Genomic DNA, 18877 nt, shown 5'->3' with positions numbered 1-18877 from the left:
AAGCACTTTGAATAATTGTATCTTGGTTGAAGGAGCATGTACAGCCTTTTCTGAGTTCTAAAATTAGACAACTAGCTAGAAAAAAAGGAAAACAAAAAGATCATACAAAGGTAAATAGCATCAAGGTGCATGTAGACAACCACATGTGAAGAAACAGCGGAAACATGGAATATAGAGAAGTCATACATGACATCTTAAAGGGATTGAAGCGACTTGAGGACTACAATGGAGTGGATGCAGAAGAGTATGAGTCGATGTTAAAGTCAGCGATCAACTATTTGAAGTATATTTTGGTATTGGATGGACATTATCACATATTGGGCTTAACAACTAATATCGAGACAATTGGCTATACCCACGATGTAGCATATCGTGGAGCACCAGGCACAAATAATATCGAATTTTCCAACGTTTTGAACCATCTCAAATCGCCGACGAGTAGTAGTGGAGGCTCCATACGTTCCATACTTGAGGTTCTTTCAAATCCATCGAATCCATTAAGAATCAAGTCGGAATATTATTCAATAACGGGGAGGCTAGTTGTCATTTTGCGCAGTGTAATCAAAGCAAGGGACGATGCAGAGCGTAAGCTCAAAGAGTTTGTATGCTCCTGTATTCTATATGATTTGAACTTTTATAGGGGCAAAATCAGCGATGATATGGAAGACACTCAAATGCTAGCAGATATTGTGGAATCACAAACTGTTGAAAGAGAGGAAAATTCAGTGTTTAGCATTTCAGAACCAGTTGATATATACCATCCACTTGAACTCGAATCAAACAATGGCACATTTTTGACGATTTATCGTCTTCTTTTACCAGTTTTAGTTGTACGTCCCAGGGTAAGTGTGTGGAAGGTAGCAAGCTCGATAGTAGAGGTGTTCAAGAGGGACCAAAAAATAACTTATTTCGAGAGCACTGAGGAGGAAGTCGATATTGCATCATTACTCCCCACAATGCACAAAGAGCTCAATCAAAAATATCTCGAGGAAATAGTGGAAAAGCCGGCGTGTGACTCGGAAAAAGATGAAATTTTAGATCCTATGTCGGTGTACCCCAGCCTTGTACAAGTTGTCAACGAGCTTCAAGACTTCAGCAAGAACGTAAATCCAAATTTTCCTCGTCTTTTTAGACACTACCTCAAATTCATGGACATGAACTTATCAAGTACGCGAAAGCAGGATTACGATTTTATTGAAGAGGTGCCTGAAGTGGTACATTCAATCCTCAAATCGGATTCTGCTGTAGACTTGAAAGGCGTGCTAGAGAGATTTATTTACCTTCAGTCTTTACTACTGTGTGATAACCCTTCAGGTCTGATGACATTGCTAATGCGTGCAAGTTGGTTTGATTTCGAAAAATTGCAAAGACTAAAGGAATACGCGTTTGAAATTTGGCGAGGCAGATTGAAAAAATTAGATGAGGTTGAAAATCGGTTCTCAAAATGGGACACGAGACCACAAATACTTTCCAAATGGCGACTGATTACTGAATGGGTAAAGTTGCAAGAAGCAGCCACCGTATCTCACTATGAGGAAAAGTTACAATTAATTATGATATGGAAATTGAAAGTTACTCTAAAAAAGATGAAGGAGAACAATGCGAGAGCAAGACAAGCGAACTTAAGGCGATATTTCAAATGGTGGACCAACCAACTCTCAATGGTCAGGACAGATCAAGCCCTAGCTGTGCGACATTATGAAAATACTTTACTTCAGAAGTGCACAAGTGTCTGGAACAAGAAAGAGAAAAATAGGAAGCAAACAATTGCCAAACTAAATGAGGATTGTGAAGCCTTTAATGAGGTTCGTCGCCAATGGCTTTTAAGACGAACCTTTACGAATTGGTGTGGGAAATTGAGTTCGCAGCGCGGGACGCTCGACTTGTTTTCCAAGTTGCAAAAATTCAAAGAAATCAGAAATGAATTTACAGTTGAAATTTGGTTCCAGAAGTGGCGGCAATCCACCGAAATGATTTTTAAAGTTGAGCAGCTCAAAAGGAAACACAACCGCATGGTGGTACATATTGTGTTTGACAAGTGGAGAAGTCAGTTGCATCTAGATGAACGGGCGCAGCATATCATTCATGACCGGAATATTGCAACAAAGCAAGGGTTATTTCAGAAATGGAAGATGGATGCGATGCAGAAACAAGATCTGCGGTCATTTTGGAATGGCAAACTCATTCACCGCTATTTCAAAAAATGGAAAATGATCACCCTAGCAAATTTGTTTGCAGCATCGTGGGAAACGCAAGCGTTGAAAGATACACTCAAACATTGGAAACTTCAAACAATTGAGAAATACTGTCGTGATATAAAAGATAAAGACTTTGTAGTGTCCACTTATGACAAGTGGGAGGAGAAATATAAAGTTGCCGCAATACAAAATGAGAAGGCTGCAGCGTTTAACAGTAGGAGGTTGAGAAAATTGTGCTATAAACAGTGGAAGTCATCATTGTATGGGGTCGAAGATTTGCAGTTTATGGCCAACACTGTTGTTCAGAAGAAGTTTTTTACCAGATGGAGGAACTGCCACCGCAAGTGGACGAAGGGGTACGAAAATGTCAGGTTTGGTAACGAACACACGATCAAGCGCGTGATGTCAATATGGAAGTACAAGTACGATTTTGTTCTAGAGAAGAGGCTATCTAGTCGGATACCACTCTTGACTGATTACTCAAACTTACTATTGAAAGTGAGATATTTCACCAAGTGGAGAGAACAAAATCTATACCAATTGGAGTTGCAAAGCATCAACCTTGAGTACACACCAAGCTTTCGTACATACGTTTACCACTGGTTGAGTCGTCTCGATGAAGTTCGCGGATTGAATGAAAGAATCGCCATTTATGAGAAAGGATTGATTGATCGAACCTTTTCACTTTGGCGGTTTCGACTTGAGCAGTTAGACTCCATTAATGAGAAAGCAGAGGACCAATTAGCTCAGCGAAATTTTGCAATTTTGAGACAAAGCACACAGGATTGGATATACAAGCTCAACAAGAATGTGAAACGAAATTATCAACTGTTGGAAACTTTTCAAGAACGGACCGATAAGCGATTGGTTAGAAATGTGATACACTTATGGCTGCAGAAACATAGAGATAAGGTGGAGGAAGAGGAGCTTGCCAATGAAACATATGTGAGTAGTTCTTCTCCCCTTGCTAGTAGAACTCATCAACAAAGGCAACAAAGGGAAAGTAATGGGATCCCCACTCTACAGAGGCACTTTTCTCCAAACAAGATATCGACTCCGAGGCCAAAAGTACCCAGTCCGTCAAAATTGCAAGAAACATCGCAACGAATGAGATATCAACAAGTGTCGCAACTACGAGAACGTTTTGGTAGGGCTAAATTGTCACCACGTTATAACAAGTCAATTTCACCAGTGAAACTAAACTATGATGTGGATCTTTCTCCACCAAAAGATGAAATTGGACCTCAGTTAAAAAACGAGTACCAGAGTCCCCAATCATCCAATTCATCTAGTCCAACTGAAATTAAATCTCAATTAGATGTCGCTGATTCATCGTTGATATCTACGGCGAAGAGGATGGGACGTATAAGACCGATTGCATTTCCTACTGGAGAGGATGTAGTTGATGTCAGACTCTCACCCGCTAGCAAGGTCAAGAGAGAATCTAGAATATTGATATAAAGTAATGAATAACGATGTATAATTATAGCGTACAAATGCTCTTCCTATTTCACCCTGACTTGATGGGCTTTTCATAAACATTTATATAATCCTCCAGAACAATTGTGGATCTTAATAAGCTTTTCAATGTTTCATTAGTCCCGTTCAAAAATTCATCAACCATAATTTTCAAAAGTATGAACAACATAGAGCGATTAGCTCTTTGAGATTCGACCAATTTGATGATAGTGGAAAGGTTCAAACCTTTAAAGATTTTTGCCTTGTGTAGGAGTTTCCAACCATCAAGTGTACCATTAGTGATGACAAGATCAAAATTGGCGTAATCGAAATCGGTCTCAGATTTGTCGTACGTTACTGCTTTATGATGTAGTTCTCCAAACCGAGTAACCCCCGTCATACAAGCGGGGACATCCAAATGAATCGACACGTTGCGATCACTGTAAACTTTTGACACATAATAATTAGCAAAAGTCAATGCTTCTCCACCAGGGTAGTTATAACTGGAGATGTATCCCATGTATAATGAAAGAATTGAACTCACCAAAATCAAGAGAGAAACTAGCAAAGTCAACAACTTGTTTGAGAAGCTAAGACTCCACTTAATCGAGATATTGCTCAATCCATTAGCTGCTTGCAAGGTAAAGATAGGCACAGTGTAGATAATGAAGCGCCACTCCTTATGAGGTTGAAAGGACATAATTGCAATAAAAATGATTGACGACGTGCACAATATACGTAACGAATTTCTTGCTGGATGACGCACGGCTTTGGTATTTGTTACAGCAACTCCGTCGTCAGCTGGGTCATTCAAGAAACCAACAACGGACAAGATTAGAATCACCGGCGGTCTAAACAACTGGAAAAGGTACTTTTTAAAGTAAGCTCCCCATGGCTCAACCCCCCACTCAGCTGCGTTGCCATTGATGATGTTAAAGATGAATGAACTAATCTCAGGAACGAGTGGTTTCCCCCAAAAATAGGTGTCAATAAATAATGAGGTCAATGTACCAAATAACCCCCCGGCAAACAAGAGTACAAAATCAGTCACAATATTAGATTGTCCAAATACCAAAGAGGAAACCATTGCAATAACCACAGCAAATACACCCACTTCCATTCGGAATATGGCACCAGTCATTGCCAACCATGTCAAACCAGACAAATCACCCACAATCAACTTGCTCAATCCAAAATTAACGAACGGTAAAGCGATAAAGTTTGGTAATGTACGTGTCGAATAGTATACCAAATGGAATTGCGATAACAATAAAACAGAAAACCAAAACCCATTTAGCCCTTTGATTTTACTCTTTCTGTCCCTGAATGTAACCTTGTTGAGCTGATCTCTGAGTCTAATTAGGGATAATGTGTTTGCTAGACCTAAAATACCCCGAACAATGCTTTGAAGTTGACTTTGGTCTCCTTGCAATAAATCCTTTCCAAAAAGAGCGGATACAAAAATGACAGGTTTTGCTAATAGGGCAAGTACCACGCTGCCTATAAAAGTCCTCGGCACTGCTCCTGGAAATTGTTTGTGGTCGTACTTTTCAAGTGCTTCAGCGGAGAATGCTCCATAATTAAGAATATCATGCACCGCCTGAATGTTGAAGGACTCTTCAACTTTGGAATACGGAGAGATAACAAGGTGATACGTCACCAATGCTATCAATGCAGCATCAAGCACCTTGTTGAATCTCTGCATGGGTCTTGTGTGGGTGTGTGAAATCGTAAGACTTTTGAAATTCTCGTCTATATTCTTTTCTTGAAAAATTGGTGCCGTGTCCGCTCATCAACAAGAAAATGGAGGAAGATATACCCCAATTAGTCATTGATTTACCAAAAGATGGAGCTTTTGAGACAGAAAAGGTAACCATGGACCCCCAGCCATCGTTGAACCTGACCACAGTTTCGTCAACCAAAAAAATTCCCATCACCATAGTTACAGGATATCTTGGATCGGGCAAATCCACCTTGCTCAAGAAGATCGGAGAAAAGTCAAACAAGAGATTAGCTATCATTTTGAATGAGTTTGGTGACTCCTCAGTTATTGAAAAGTCTGTCACAATACAAGATCAGAACGAAAGCGTTCAAGAATGGCTAGATATAGGGAACGGTTGTTTATGCTGCACAGTGAAGGATAATGGAGTCACAGCAATTGAAAATTTAGTGGAAAATTCAAGAGACAAAATTGATTATATTTTGTTGGAGACTACAGGCATTGCCGATCCCGCGCCAATTGCCAAAATGTTTTGGCTCGATGAAGGACTAGCGTCGAATATATATATTGATGGTGTGGTAACTGTTGTCGATTCGGGGAATATTCTCACTTGTTTGAATGACGTTGGTGGACATTGGCATAGGGAACATGATTTGGAACCCGTTGAAGAAGGTGTGACAACTGCTCATTTACAAGTTGCGTTGGCTGATGTGATTCTATTGAATAAATCAGACAAGGTCAAAGATCTGGACGAGATAATAACCAGGATAAGAAGTATAAACCAAACCGCTCCCATATATCCCACAAGCTTTGGTGATATTGATCTTAGCAAGATCTTGGATTTACACGCTTTTGAAGCAAATACCCAGGTTTCGGAGCCCACAGCATCGTTTCACGATGGAAGAATCACGACCATCACTATAGATTTCCCCTTTCTCGAAAATGATAGCGGATTTGACAAAATTGAAAAGTTTCTTCAATACGTTTTATGGGAAAATAAAGTCAATGGTAAGGATGTTGAAATCCATCGGTTAAAGGGAGTCTTGGTGCATAAAGACGACGTTAGAGTCGTTCAAGGTGTCAGAGAAACTTATGAAATTATAGAAGGTGGTAAACTACTAGACGAAATAAAGCAAAACAAGTTGGTATTTATAGGTAAAGATTTAGATCATGACGACTTAATGGTAGAATTACATAGGTTCATACAGTGAATGTACCCAAATTGGGGCAATTGTTGCAAAATCTGAAAAATTCTTTTCATCGAATTTTTTTTTTTTTCCCTATTGACAACCAATAAAGAATCTTTTACCTAGACCCAACTCTTCACCACAATGAGTGACCCTAAACCAGAGTCACCACAACCGGATGCCAAATCCAATGTCAAACCTGAGATCAAGCCACAGCCTCCCAAAAAGAAGGGATTTTCAAACCCCGCATTACGAATGATGGGAATCCCCAGAATTTCACTTCCATCGCGAAACTGGCTCATCTTTTGGTCAGTTCTTGTAGGAGTTGGATCATCAATAGCCTATGACAAATACGAACAGAAACAGGTTCGTAAGAAATGGATGGCAAGTGTATCTCATTTGAGCGAGGAAGTATACACCAACGATAGAATACCTCGAAAATTGACGATTTATATTGCACCTCCACCAAATGACTTTCTTGATTCATCATTAAGGATATTTCGCAAGTTCATCAAGCCTGTGTTGAATGCCGGGTCAGTCGATTTTGAAATCTTTAGTGAGGGCAGACAGGGGGATATCAGATCCAGTGTGGCTCAAAGAATCAGGGATTTGCGAATCAAGGAACTTGAAAAGGGGAAAGTAGTGAAAGAGTCTAAATCCAGCGAGATAATCGAAGAACCTGAATATGTCAAAAGGTCAGATTTATACAAGCCAAGTGATGTTCTCGGGTTGTACAAGATTTTCCCCCAAAACATTGACACTGTTTCTGACGATGCAAACACAGATGTTGCAGGAGGTGTTGTATGTATCGGAAGAGGTGCATTCAAAGAGTACATTAGTGGTGTACATGAAGGTTTACTAGGACCATTACAGAAACCGCAAGCAATTGCTGATGAAGAAGCGCGTAGAGCTGAACAGAAGGCAAAAGATAAAGAGGAAAACCCAAGCAAGTATAGCGATGATGATGATGACGAAGACAATGATAATTTGAAACCAGTACCGATGAGATTCATCAAGTCCTCAGAATATGCAAATGCACCTTTGGCACCAGAGTTTAACTTGGATACAATACTCAAAGATGACAAGGGGATTCCTTATTTCTTTGAGCAACCAGTTTACGTGTTTTCTGTGCCCACCATTCAAGGGTTCAAGAATGTGCCACGTAAAGTATACCGTTTTTTCACTAAGAGATTTTTTGCCGACGACTATGGAGAAAGAACGACTCATATTGTGAATAAAGATACCAGACCGTTTAAAGAAAAGGATATTTTAATGGCCAAGGAAGAAGAAGTGGACTGGCCACCAAATTGGGTTAAAAGGGGTACTGAAAGGGGATCGGAGTGGGTCCAAGAGTTGGCATACGACGATAGAGTAATCTCGAGAATGAGAGTCTTTGATGATAAAAAGTAGGGTGAATTCCAAGTGTATATATATAGAAACTTCTACCGTTTTTGCCATAATGTGTAATTGTAAACAAACTTGTTTTCTTGGTTGTCGTCATCGATTGCTTCCTCTCCTGTGAATTGAATCAATTCCGATTTCGACAGTTTTGTCCATTGGTTCACATCAAATTTCAAAAACGTATCCATTGCAATCTCTTCTTGCTCCGAATGTTCTATTTCAGTCAACAAGACATTATCAACTAATCCACTCTTGATAAACTCGTTGTAAATTTCAGCACCACCAATGACATAAACACGTTCAATATTTTCTTCTCGTACAAGCTTCAATGAGTCCTCAACTGAACTTGCATGCAAAATATTCTCATCGATAACTTTATTGTCAAACGATCTAGACAATACAACATTGAGTCTGTTAGGCAAGGGTCTGAACTTGGTCGGTATCGAGTCCCAGGTTTTTCTTCCCATGATGACAGCATTTCTCAATGATGGGTCAACTGTACGCGTTGTAACTCTCTTGAAATATGCCATTTCTTTACGTAAACGCCACGGAAGGCTGCCCTTGTTTCCTATTCCATACAATGGTTTGAGTGCAGCAACGATGATGGTAACAACAGGTTTTGACATGTTTGGGAGTGGAGAAAATGGAAGAGGAGAAGAGTCAAAGAAGGTAAAAATCTTTGTCAAAGTGTCGCACAGCACACCTCGTGTTTATTATGGTTGAGATATCAATGTATCGAAACCTTACGTTAAAAGCTGTCACAGTCAGTGCCAGCAAAATGCATAGAGCCTCCATATTTTCTATAGAGTTTTCTTCGCCAATATTACAATATACAACATGAAAACACATCAAGGAATTCAAATACAACAAAATATAGGATTAAAACATGTACTCATTTGACTGAATTGAAACAGAAAAGAAAGAAAACGTACAGCTTAAGGAGTGGAAACGTCATTATAACCAAAAGATCGTTTCTCACTTCTTTGCGACCTTGGTCTTCTTTGGAGCAGCTTTTTCCTTTTTAGCAGTAGTTGACTTGGCAGTGGCATCCTTTTTAGTGGTAATTTTCTCATTAGCAGCCTTTGCAGCAGCAGTCTTTTTGGCGGTGGAAGTTTTAGTCTTGGTGGGTGACTTCTTAGTAACCTTATTTGGAGCAGCACCAGTAGCAGTAGCAGACTTCTTGGCTGGTTTCTTGGCTTTAGTTTCTTTAATTGCTGCTGCTTTTTTGTTCAATTTGACTGGCCCTGAGGGTCCCTTTGGTTGAAGGAATTCACCAAGATCAACACCTTTCTTCAAAGCGGTGTTAAACAATGAATCGAAATTATTTGCTTTGATGTCATTGTTACTTTTAACGTACTGCTTGAGCGCTTGGCGACTAAGGTGGAGTTAGTATATTGATATTGCTAACGAGGTAGAAACAAAAAAGTTTGAGAACACACATACGATGATCCATTTCTATCTTTCAAATTGGCAATAGCTTCTTTGATCATGACTGTGAAAGCATGGTTAGTAATTTGTTTAATACAAAACTGATCCAATTAGGCGGTCTCTAGTTAAACCTCGTCACGAATTGGCCATCAGCGCCAGCCTATATAGGCATCAAAAATAAAACAAAAAAAAGCCCTTTCCGAAACCAAAACAAATGACCTAAAGAAAAATAAGAAGCCAAAAGACCGAAAGGAAGCGGGGCATCAACATACCTCTGTAGGGCTTTGCATTTGAAGTTGATGTTTCTGTTGCTGCTGTAGCCATTGTTGCGATAAAATAGTTGTATATGTGGTGATGAAAAGAAGAAGTGAAGAAGAAAAGATGTAAAAGATGTACAAGAATTGGAGAATTTATAAGTAAAAAATATGAATTGGGGGGGGGGGAGGAAAGAATTTAAAATCACAACAACAAAATCACAACAACAACAAACAACATTAACGCCAAAAAACATAAAAAACAACTGATTACTGTAGGAAGGTAACACAAAACTAAAACTACAGTACAGTAAACGATCACACAAAGCAAATAGAACAGCAATAGCCAATGATGTCACATAGTATTATGTTACGACATTAAAAAATTAACGACACTGAATGACCTTGACAATGTCACAAATAGATACATTACGACAATAGTTATACGACACTTTTAGACGCCACACTTTTATTAACACTGTCAGTGAATTCTATATACCACACCCATACAACACTGTATCCTCTAACTAACCTTCTTTGCCTTCCGATCACCCCTTCCCCTATGGACACACTTCTTCCTCGGTCCAAGTGTGACTCTCTTCATCCAACTCATACACAAACCTCTTATCTTTATCTTGCTCATAGTAGTCAACATAATTAACAAATATTGTCCCTACTGCAAAATTCTTATACCCATCCTCCTCCTTTTTCCCATCGACCCCTCTCTGTATCTTACTAATCAATTTGGCCTTATCTTCTGTCATGGGTGATTTCGGATCTGGTTTCCTAAAAGAAGTCTTTAATGCTTTAGACAATCCATTCCACTGCCTGTCCAATTCTTGTTGCCATTCTTCTCTGGTCGGAGGCGCGTATTGATACGTCGACAAATCTTCTTGCGTATTGTCGTTCTCAACAAACGATGGTGATATTAAGGATGTCTGGACTGGTTGTTTCTGTACACGAGCTCTGGAATCATCTTCATTAGAGTCAAGCTCAATCGGAGTTACTTCACCACTCGTGATATGGTTCAAATCAATACTTGGCTGATGCTCAGAGTCAAGCAATCTAACTTTGCCCCTAAATCGAATTTGTTTTCGAATATGACCAAACCAAAACACAGCTTCAACTTTGTCACTGTCCAATAGCTCTTGATACTTTTCCATCCTCTTGTCGGTGGTGAATGTAATGACATTGGACGACTTATTGTTGAAAAGCCAACCGCGGTATATCAATGTCCTATTCTGAGGGTATCCCGTTTTGGAATCTATAGTTGCCAATTGAAACGTGGTAAATGGTGGATTATTATCAGTTGCTGCTAATTCATTGCTAACACAATTGTTGAGGATTGGTACCCACGGCGCTTGGAAATTGAATTGAACCATTGATGATAAGTATAAATGTCGATGAAATTTGAGAATAGCCGTCACTACTAATTTGATATTGACTGGCTATACGCAGCTTCGTATTGAAAGTATCTCCGGGGACCTGTATCTCCACAATGTTTCTTTAATATATCAAAAGTGTTGATCTTCACGCTGTGGCTTCACTGTCTGAGCAAAATCTATGGTTTTTTTCCCGTAAAATGACAAAAGTTCCAGCGATATGTTGAATATGCAGATCGATCTTTATATATATGTCTCAGCCCTATCACTCCACCAAGTCACAAGTGTCGTATGAGCGTTAATTTTCTTTTTGGTTTTTTTTTTTAGTTGTTGCATTTCGTAACATCCAAAGAAAAATTGCAGCGCTAAAAATAAATTATTTCCAGGCAATTCCGATTAATTGCGAAAAGAGAGGGCCCCACGTGTGTCTCTTCAAGAGTCGCTCTATTGAATTTGGATCGATGTTGCTTGAATAAGGTTGGTTGTTGCCGCTTCAATTTACAAAGGAACCAGTCTACAATCGGTGCTGTGATAGCACTTCCTCTCGTTGTTCTCCATCCGCTTTCACCCTTGACGTATTCTGTCTCAAATTTTCTTGGTTCATGGTGATTTATTTTCATGACAGTTGTCGGGAGTTTTCCGGTTTCGACTTTCCCTCGGCCAAGTTTCAGCCGCCTTGAGACATATCTCCGAGAATTCGGAGTTTACAAAAATGTAACCTAATGATAGCTTACGATTGACCAGAGATACGCTCTACCATATAGAAAGAACTAGCAGGCAACCCACTCAGCTTCTACCTAATACCCTCACATCTACCAACTTCATTGTAATGCCGTGTTTGTGGTTGACTTTGCGAAGAGAGAAAAAAAAAAGGATCTTCACCATTGTAAAGAACCCCCCTCCTTAAACATGGTAAGGCACGAACATGTCAAACTCGAATCTGAAACCAACCTGTTCCCAATTGATGAAGTTATTCGCAGACATCCCTACTACACCACTGTTCGCGTAATCACTACTCCATTAGCGAACTTCACTCCAAAACCATTTTTGCATGAAGTTTCCACAACTACAAACTTGATAGAACTCATACAACTCAGAATGAATGCTAGTCAGTCATATATCGAAGCAATTCCTCTAGACCAAGTTGACGTCGAAGCTGCATTTCAGAACAAGTTGCAATTTTATGGCTCAAAGAATGAGGTAATTTTACACATTGATCAAGCATCGTATCAGAAATTGCCCAACTTGCAAAAAGATCAAACCCATGATCGTTATGGTTCTGTATCTTCATTCGAACATGCTCAAGTAAAGAGACTTACCGATTACAAGATCGGCCATGGTGAAAACAATTACTCTCGATATAGATACAAAATAAAAATTAAATTCTCACAACCTGAACTCGAATACATCATCAAGACGCTATTCAACAATGTACGCACCGAATCATACATCTATGACCCAGAAATGGACTTGCCAATACCCGAATGCGAAGAAGATATAGTAAGGATGCCCTTATCACCCGCCCATCAAACAGAACTAGATGACCATAAAACACAAGCCCGTGAATTGACTACGCTATTTGCAAATTTGGAGCCACATCAAATAACAAATTACCAGCAATATAATACCTTCCCGTTGCCTCGCTATACTATGCACAATGTTTATTGTGAATCTATCACGCAATCAGATTGGGTGATGCTTTCGTTGCACACTAGAGATACGCATACGTTTATTGAAAAAGATGGATTGGTTGCAAAAGTTCGCGAAGAAAAATGACAGAGCTGTTTGAGATAGTACGGGTAAGCCAAGGAGTTATTTCTTCCTCCAATGCATTCGTCGAAGTTGAAGTCAACAATTGGGAGTCTTGCTAGATTTTCGAGCTTGCTGTATGACAAAGTCTGTGTCCTCATACCAAAGGACAATTGTGATCGCTTAATTATAACAAATAAATCACCCGTGTTATTCAATTCACTTATATACAGTAAGAAATATATATACATGATTGCTCCGAATTGAAAATCGAATATATACGCACACTAACCTCGTTAAAACAAACATGAAAACATCATCAAGAAACAAACAGTAACATCTCAAAGGAAATCCTTGAAAAGTTCATCAATGGGGAAATTCTCAAACATCTCTCCATGATTCAATTCAAATGAATTGAATACGCCACCTCCAGTACCACCAACACCCGCGGAACCTCCAGCTGCCGAGAAACTTGTTCCTGAAAGTCCACCAAGAACACCAGGACTGAAAGCAACACCAGCGCCACTTTCACCATCCATTTGACTGAGAAAACCAGGTGTGGCTCCATACATCAGGTTCATCGTGCCTGGATCATTGAATCTACTAAAAGGATCCTCGTTATTCTTCATATTCATCATCTGTAACCAAATGGTATCGACTTGTTCATTGGGTTTGTACTCGCTATCAGATGTAGTTGATCCAGTTGAACTAACTGAGTTGTCATGATTTCTCAAATTGACATTACCATTGATGAATGAATTGACATTGTTTTCCAACTCCTCCTCCATAGATACATTATCGCAATCTTGTTGTCTTGGCTCATTGGTGGTGGTCGTCAGTGCACGTCTTTTCTCCATTTTGCGTTGGTTTCTACTTTGCTCAACTTTACTCAATGAAACTTCAAAAAGGTGTTCAAATTGATCCAACATCTGGGAATTAAGCGGCTGTGGAGAGAATGTTGGCTGGTATGTTTCAAAAAACTTGTCATTTAACAGTTGCTTAAGAAAATTTTGCGCTTTTGTCACCCGCCAAGCATAATAATACCGTTGCGATAACCGTGCAACACCATCACGGAAATGACTCATACATTTATCCACCAAATCAGCCAAACGTACCAATTTTTGGAAATTGCCCTTGTAAATTTCATCAGCAGGATCATACAGTCTCATTCTTGTACTGTGGTCATATCTCTTTTGTAAATCATGGATCCAATACCGGAGCCTAAGGTGAAATGAAAACAACACAATCAACGACTTGTGAGCAACAGTGATGAAACTGGGGCTAGCCATTAAATCAGCTGCATTTTTGAACGCATTTTTCTTGTGTCGAATGCATTCAACAAAACAGGGCATCACATCGTAAACAATCATCAGCACAATCTTTTTGATATAAAAGTAAGCCAAGTTTAAGTTTCTTTTTCTTTCGTAGTAGTTGAATATGTGGAAATGCATTGATGCAATGAGGAAAGTACAAGTAAAGTAGATCTTCAACCTGAGGATACTTGGCATAGCCTCGTTTGAGACGTCGCGAGGAGCTGTGGTATAAAGTTTTGGAACATCATTATATTGCTCATTGAAGTGAGACTCCATAAAATTCATCCTTCTAATCAAGTCGACCATATTCACTTCGCCTCTAACTTTAAACACCGAGGAAAACATTTCACTCATGGGTTCGTAAGTATAGTCAAAACTTGGGAAACACGAACATGCAATCTTTTCCATTTCTGCATCTTGAACATTTTCACAACCAGGTACATAAACCGGAGGTTTGGTGTCAAAGGAATCAAAACTTGCTGTCACGGTAGTTCCTTCATTCATGGCATTGTTAAACTCCAAAACCAAGATATAGTACCAAATCTTTCTTGCCAAGTTGTTTTGTTTTGGATCCTTGAATGCATCGGGGAACAACTCGGGATCACGATGAAGACCCAATGATTTTGCCATCTGGATTAGTGTGGCATTGAATATCAATGCATTCCCACCATCAACACCATCACCCAACTCTGGTGCATACAAGTGGTAAAGTCTCGTCATTACCGCCAATTGCAATATTGCCATGTTTGCACACCTCATCATGTCAAATTGGTTCAAGCATAGCTGTGCCACATCAATAACATCAATATCAATTGGGTTATTCAACAAAAACTTGATTTGTTGAGCTTTTGGTTCTGGATTGTTTGTTTGAAAATTTATCTCATTGATGGTTGAGTCGTGTGAGAAAAGTGACACATAGCTAAACCGAATCACAATCAACAATAGACCCAAGTAGGCAAAATCCAATTTCTTTTCGACTTTAACGGGCACCTTGACATCTTGGTAGTCTTCTGGACCTATAAGTCGCTCCACTTGCTCTTTCAAGGCAACCTCATCTAACAAGGGTATGGCAACATACAAGTGAGTGAAGAATCTCGTGTACAACCTCCATATCACATTTTGTTTCGGCAACACCAATCTTATTTTCTCTACCAATTCCAACTCCTCGTCCAATCCTCCTTTATAAAATGACAAACCTAGTGATTTGGCCTTTTCATTCAACTGTTCTTGAGTAACAACTCTTTTGGGGCCTGCTTTGACCTCCGTCTCCCTGAATAGTTTAACGTCATGCTCCCCATCGTCTTTATATGCCTTTTCTGAAAAGTCCTTTTCAGCTTGCGTTGCATTCTCACCAGGAGGAATGAAATGGGTACCGACTTTTACCTTGTACTGTTTCTTTAAATGTTCCATTTGGGTCCAAACAGCAGCGACTGCATTATCAATTTTCAACAACGACACCCACGATAAAGGGCCATAATGCTTTCTGCAAACTGGCTCTCTATTAAGTATGGGATTGTAACCGGCAGTAAAATTGATCCATTCGTTTTCAGATTCGATTGGGTTGAAACCAAAAAGATCTATTGGATCTACCAGAGATAATATGGGATTGGAAGGGGAAAAAGCACTGATTCTACCGTCGGATGTTTGTGTGAATGGACCATGTAGCAGCGGCAGCAGCTGCTGCATCAGCAGCTTCAGTCGCATCGAGTCTTGTACTTCCGATGTTTTATGTAGTGGGGGCTGAGTGTTCAATTGTTGTTCCAAAGATTGTAATTTCAGTTTGAGGAATGACAATTCGTCATGGACCATGTCAATGCTTGTACCATCTGGTGTCAATGGCTTTGACACAGCCCCATTTGCTTGTGCTGGCCCATCGAGGGACGCAGACCTTGGTGTAAAAAGGGAACCGTGGTGGTTCATTCTTTCGTCAATTCCATCGTTACTCTTTTGTCTGGTGGTATACTTTCTTAGTGGTTCTTCATCGACGTCATCTTCATTACCCAATAGCTCAGAATAAACACAAGGACTTCTTTTGTACTTGACACATGTTGAGCAAGGGTTACCCAAATCACATTTAACTTTTCTCTTTTTGCAAAAGTCACAAACTTTAGATACTCTTGCCCGTATCTTTCCCATGACGTAAGCAAGGACTCAATTAGATAAAAAAGTAGTTCTTCTTGATATCGTTTATATAGTAGACACGCTTCGACGCGTGTGGATGTAGTTTTCAATTTGGTGTACTGTTAAGGCTGCTAGCAACGATGAGGTAAATGTAATGTATCGGGAAGTCTCTCTAGTCCTCGATTGTAATGCCGAAAGGGAAAAGCCAACAAAAGATGTTTATATATTTCTCTTCTATGCTCGTGAAGCAACTGAGTTTGCTTTGATAATTTGCCTCCGTAATTGCTTTCTTTATGTAAAGTTTAGTGTAGTTATGACCCTTTGTGAATTTTTTTTTTATACGTAGAAGCCTCACACTAAAATGAAATTTTTGTATGCTTCTATTATTTTGAGTTATCTTTGTGGTATCTTTTTGCAATTTTACGAGTTATACACTCAGAACTAGTGGTGGCAGAAAAACCTTGAGCTAGAATCCAGTGAGGTGCAATAAGAATTGATGGCTTTAGTGAGGGAAAAGTATGGCAATATTGCTATCGATGTCTATTCAAGCGCTTAATTGGTGGTAGCAGTAGAAGTTACTAGCGACAACTCTTTTGTATTGTACTAAAATGGATGGCAATTGAACTATTTACACCTTCAGGTAGAATGTTTGAAAGGTTGACAAAAAGTTGAAGTTGTGTGTGGCGTCCAATTGCAGTCAATTGTGTGTAAAGAGGATTTGCAGTCTAATTTATATCCATTCACTCGCAACCGAAGCTCAGTAGAGCAATTACAATTGTGGCATAGGTTACTACTACAGGAAGGACAGGTAACAAATTGACCTCCCATTGTGTTGTGCTCAGTTGCCCATTGTCGGACTCACCACGAAGTTTGCATAGATTAGTGCAACTTCTTTTTCTTTTGCAGTTCTAGCCTCCGATTGTTTCCCTCATTTGACCCCGCCAACTATAAACATTGCCATGTGCTTTTCTTTTTTTTACTCTTCAACAGGCTCATACGGCGTTTTAACTCAAAAGTGTATGACCCCAGGTATGAATTAGATTTGGATACGACTAATAGTAAATCAGAGGAGCTTAACCGTCATACGTATGTAGAACAATAGGGATATTGTTTCTTTTTTTTTTTTTAACTTTCCTCTAGAGGTTCTTTCGATCTAAACGATTGACTAAGTCGAAGAAATTACCGATACAATAGTATGGTACTATAAAAGCGGCTGTGCTTTTAGGTTTAGTATGTCCCGTTGTACCGTTATTGTTATGTGGTAACTCAATTGAAAATGTGGTGGTGACTCATGAAGATCGATTGGTAAACAAACATGAAATGCAGTACTCTCGTTAAAGGACACAAAAGGGTATTCAACACAATAAGATTTCCTAATCTTTACCCTGCAATTGTTTAGCTTTGTTATAGAAAGGGAAGGATACGTTGTCTCAGTAACAACTGAGCCTACTGTGAGCAGTATGTGTGCGAATTCAACCGTGGTAGAACTAAACACAAAGGAAGAAAAGAAAAATACCGAGCTGTAAATTCATCGTGCATACGGATTTACGAACTGTTTGGTAAAATGTCCGATCCAGTACAATTAACAATTCCGATAACGCCGATCGGTCTCTAGACAAAGCAAAGAGGTCACGCTCTTTCAATAACCTCAATACAGAGACGCATTGCCCGAAACGGCATAGGATTATGAATGTCAAAAAGTGTGGCGCCAACGTGGCTCTTTTAAAAGATGGCACACAGCATCCTTTTTTGTATCTCTTTTTCACAGAAGCTTCTGACTAGATGATTTCAACTTGGCATTGGGATCCCTGGTTTACCCTTCAGAGAGTCATTCAGTTTGGAAGCGGTCTCCACAAACTTGAGAACAATAGAAAAAGCTTACAAATAGGAGATTCTGAATAAAAGTTACACAAATTTATGAGCTTGAGATAGCGTAAGCGCTTACGTAATTCCGAGATTGAGCGTAGAAGAAGTGACCTCCTTCATGGTGGATTGAGAGTAGAGAAGTGGCTTATTTTCAACACTTGTTTGTTGATAATGCAGTAGTGTGCCCAAGGTTTCACCAATCCCCTTCCATTCCGGCATCAAAGCCTCGTTGTGGAATACGTTTACGGATCAATTGGAGCCTCGTGAGTGCAGGAAACGAAGAAAAGTACAGGGTCAGTTTCACACTCAATTTTGAAACCATGCTTGTTGAGTTGAATTTGGTGTCTCTTCCGCAATGCAAGTCCTGATTGCCAATTGAGCCGTGTGGTATTGATGAGACAACAAAACGAGATTAATCAATTGAATCTGATCCAAAAAGCAATTGGCAACTGAAATGATTACTAATTATGCCGATAACTGAGGATGACGCAAGGTTCATGACGTGTACTTGATTTTTTTTTTGGAACCGTTTGATCAAAGGTAACATCGGAGATTTATCTCCAGCATTATTCAATTGTTTTTTTTTTTTTTTTGATTTTCTCTGCGCTTAAATCGGGTCATACTTTGCTGCAAGGGGAAAGAATTAAACGGCACTAAATTGTAGGATTAGCAAAGGCCAAAATTGGGCTTGTTACAAACGCATTCAATGCCTGTTACATGTAGTGAGATCTGCTGGAGATCTGCTGGAGACCTCTTCGAACCCAGTCTCTTGCTTTCTGAAAAGGTATTTGAATACTACA

At 39.5% G+C, this 18877-nt stretch overlaps 9 protein-coding genes across 9 annotated transcripts; 4 read left to right on the top strand and 5 right to left on the bottom strand. All coding sequences in view use genetic code 12, as the record gives it.

Annotated features, from left to right (window-relative positions):
- Positions 1–164: 164 nt before the first annotated feature.
- SFI1 (Sfi1p) lies at positions 165–3659 on the top strand (the record flags this gene model as incomplete). Its single annotated transcript, XM_036812205.1, has 1 exon — positions 165–3659. The coding sequence occupies one exon, from the start codon at positions 165–167 to the stop codon at positions 3657–3659; it is 3495 nt and encodes a 1164-aa protein (XP_036668566.1).
- A 49-nt stretch (positions 3660–3708) lies between these two features.
- On the bottom strand, positions 3709–5361 carry ECM39 (dolichyl-P-Man:Man(7)GlcNAc(2)-PP-dolichol alpha-1,6-mannosyltransferase; the record flags this gene model as incomplete). The annotated part of the gene is made up of 1 exon (XM_036812204.1): positions 3709–5361. The coding sequence occupies one exon, from the start codon at positions 5359–5361 to the stop codon at positions 3709–3711; it is 1653 nt and encodes a 550-aa protein (XP_036668565.1).
- Positions 5362–5459: 98 nt separating this feature from the next.
- CPAR2_704190 (uncharacterized protein) lies at positions 5460–6587 on the top strand (the record flags this gene model as incomplete). The annotated part of the gene is made up of 1 exon (XM_036812203.1): positions 5460–6587. The coding sequence occupies one exon, from the start codon at positions 5460–5462 to the stop codon at positions 6585–6587; it is 1128 nt and encodes a 375-aa protein (XP_036668564.1).
- A 120-nt stretch (positions 6588–6707) lies between these two features.
- On the top strand, positions 6708–7973 carry TIM54 (Tim54p; the record flags this gene model as incomplete). Its single annotated transcript, XM_036812202.1, has 1 exon — positions 6708–7973. One exon carries the CDS (start codon positions 6708–6710, stop codon positions 7971–7973), a length of 1266 nt encoding a protein of 421 aa, XP_036668563.1.
- Positions 7974–8005: 32 nt separating this feature from the next.
- On the bottom strand, positions 8006–8431 carry DFR1 (dihydrofolate reductase; the record flags this gene model as incomplete). Its single annotated transcript, XM_036812201.1, has 1 exon — positions 8006–8431. The coding sequence occupies one exon, from the start codon at positions 8429–8431 to the stop codon at positions 8006–8008; it is 426 nt and encodes a 141-aa protein (XP_036668562.1).
- A 508-nt stretch (positions 8432–8939) lies between these two features.
- On the bottom strand, positions 8940–9716 carry HHO1 (histone; the record flags this gene model as incomplete). The annotated part of the gene is made up of 3 exons (XM_036812199.1): positions 8940–9339; positions 9408–9456; positions 9665–9716. The coding sequence occupies 3 exons, from the start codon at positions 9714–9716 to the stop codon at positions 8940–8942; spliced, it is 501 nt and encodes a 166-aa protein (XP_036668561.1).
- Positions 9717–10206: 490 nt separating this feature from the next.
- Positions 10207–11028, bottom strand: CPAR2_704150 (uncharacterized protein; the record flags this gene model as incomplete). The annotated part of the gene is made up of 1 exon (XM_036812198.1): positions 10207–11028. One exon carries the CDS (start codon positions 11026–11028, stop codon positions 10207–10209), a length of 822 nt encoding a protein of 273 aa, XP_036668560.1.
- A 909-nt stretch (positions 11029–11937) lies between these two features.
- CPAR2_704140 (uncharacterized protein) lies at positions 11938–12804 on the top strand (the record flags this gene model as incomplete). The annotated part of the gene is made up of 1 exon (XM_036812197.1): positions 11938–12804. The coding sequence occupies one exon, from the start codon at positions 11938–11940 to the stop codon at positions 12802–12804; it is 867 nt and encodes a 288-aa protein (XP_036668559.1).
- Positions 12805–13118: 314 nt separating this feature from the next.
- On the bottom strand, positions 13119–16226 carry ZCF29 (Zcf29p; the record flags this gene model as incomplete). Its single annotated transcript, XM_036812196.1, has 1 exon — positions 13119–16226. The coding sequence occupies one exon, from the start codon at positions 16224–16226 to the stop codon at positions 13119–13121; it is 3108 nt and encodes a 1035-aa protein (XP_036668558.1).
- Between the last annotated feature and the right edge of the window lie 2651 nt (positions 16227–18877).

Source organism: Candida parapsilosis, contig 006110 (assembly GCF_000182765.1).
Source record: "Candida parapsilosis strain CDC317 annotated contig 006110".
In the NCBI taxonomy this organism is placed as follows: domain Eukaryota; kingdom Fungi; phylum Ascomycota; class Pichiomycetes; order Serinales; family Debaryomycetaceae; genus Lodderomyces; species Lodderomyces parapsilosis.
Note: the sequence above shows the minus strand (reverse complement) of the source record. Positions and strands in the feature narration are given on the sequence as shown.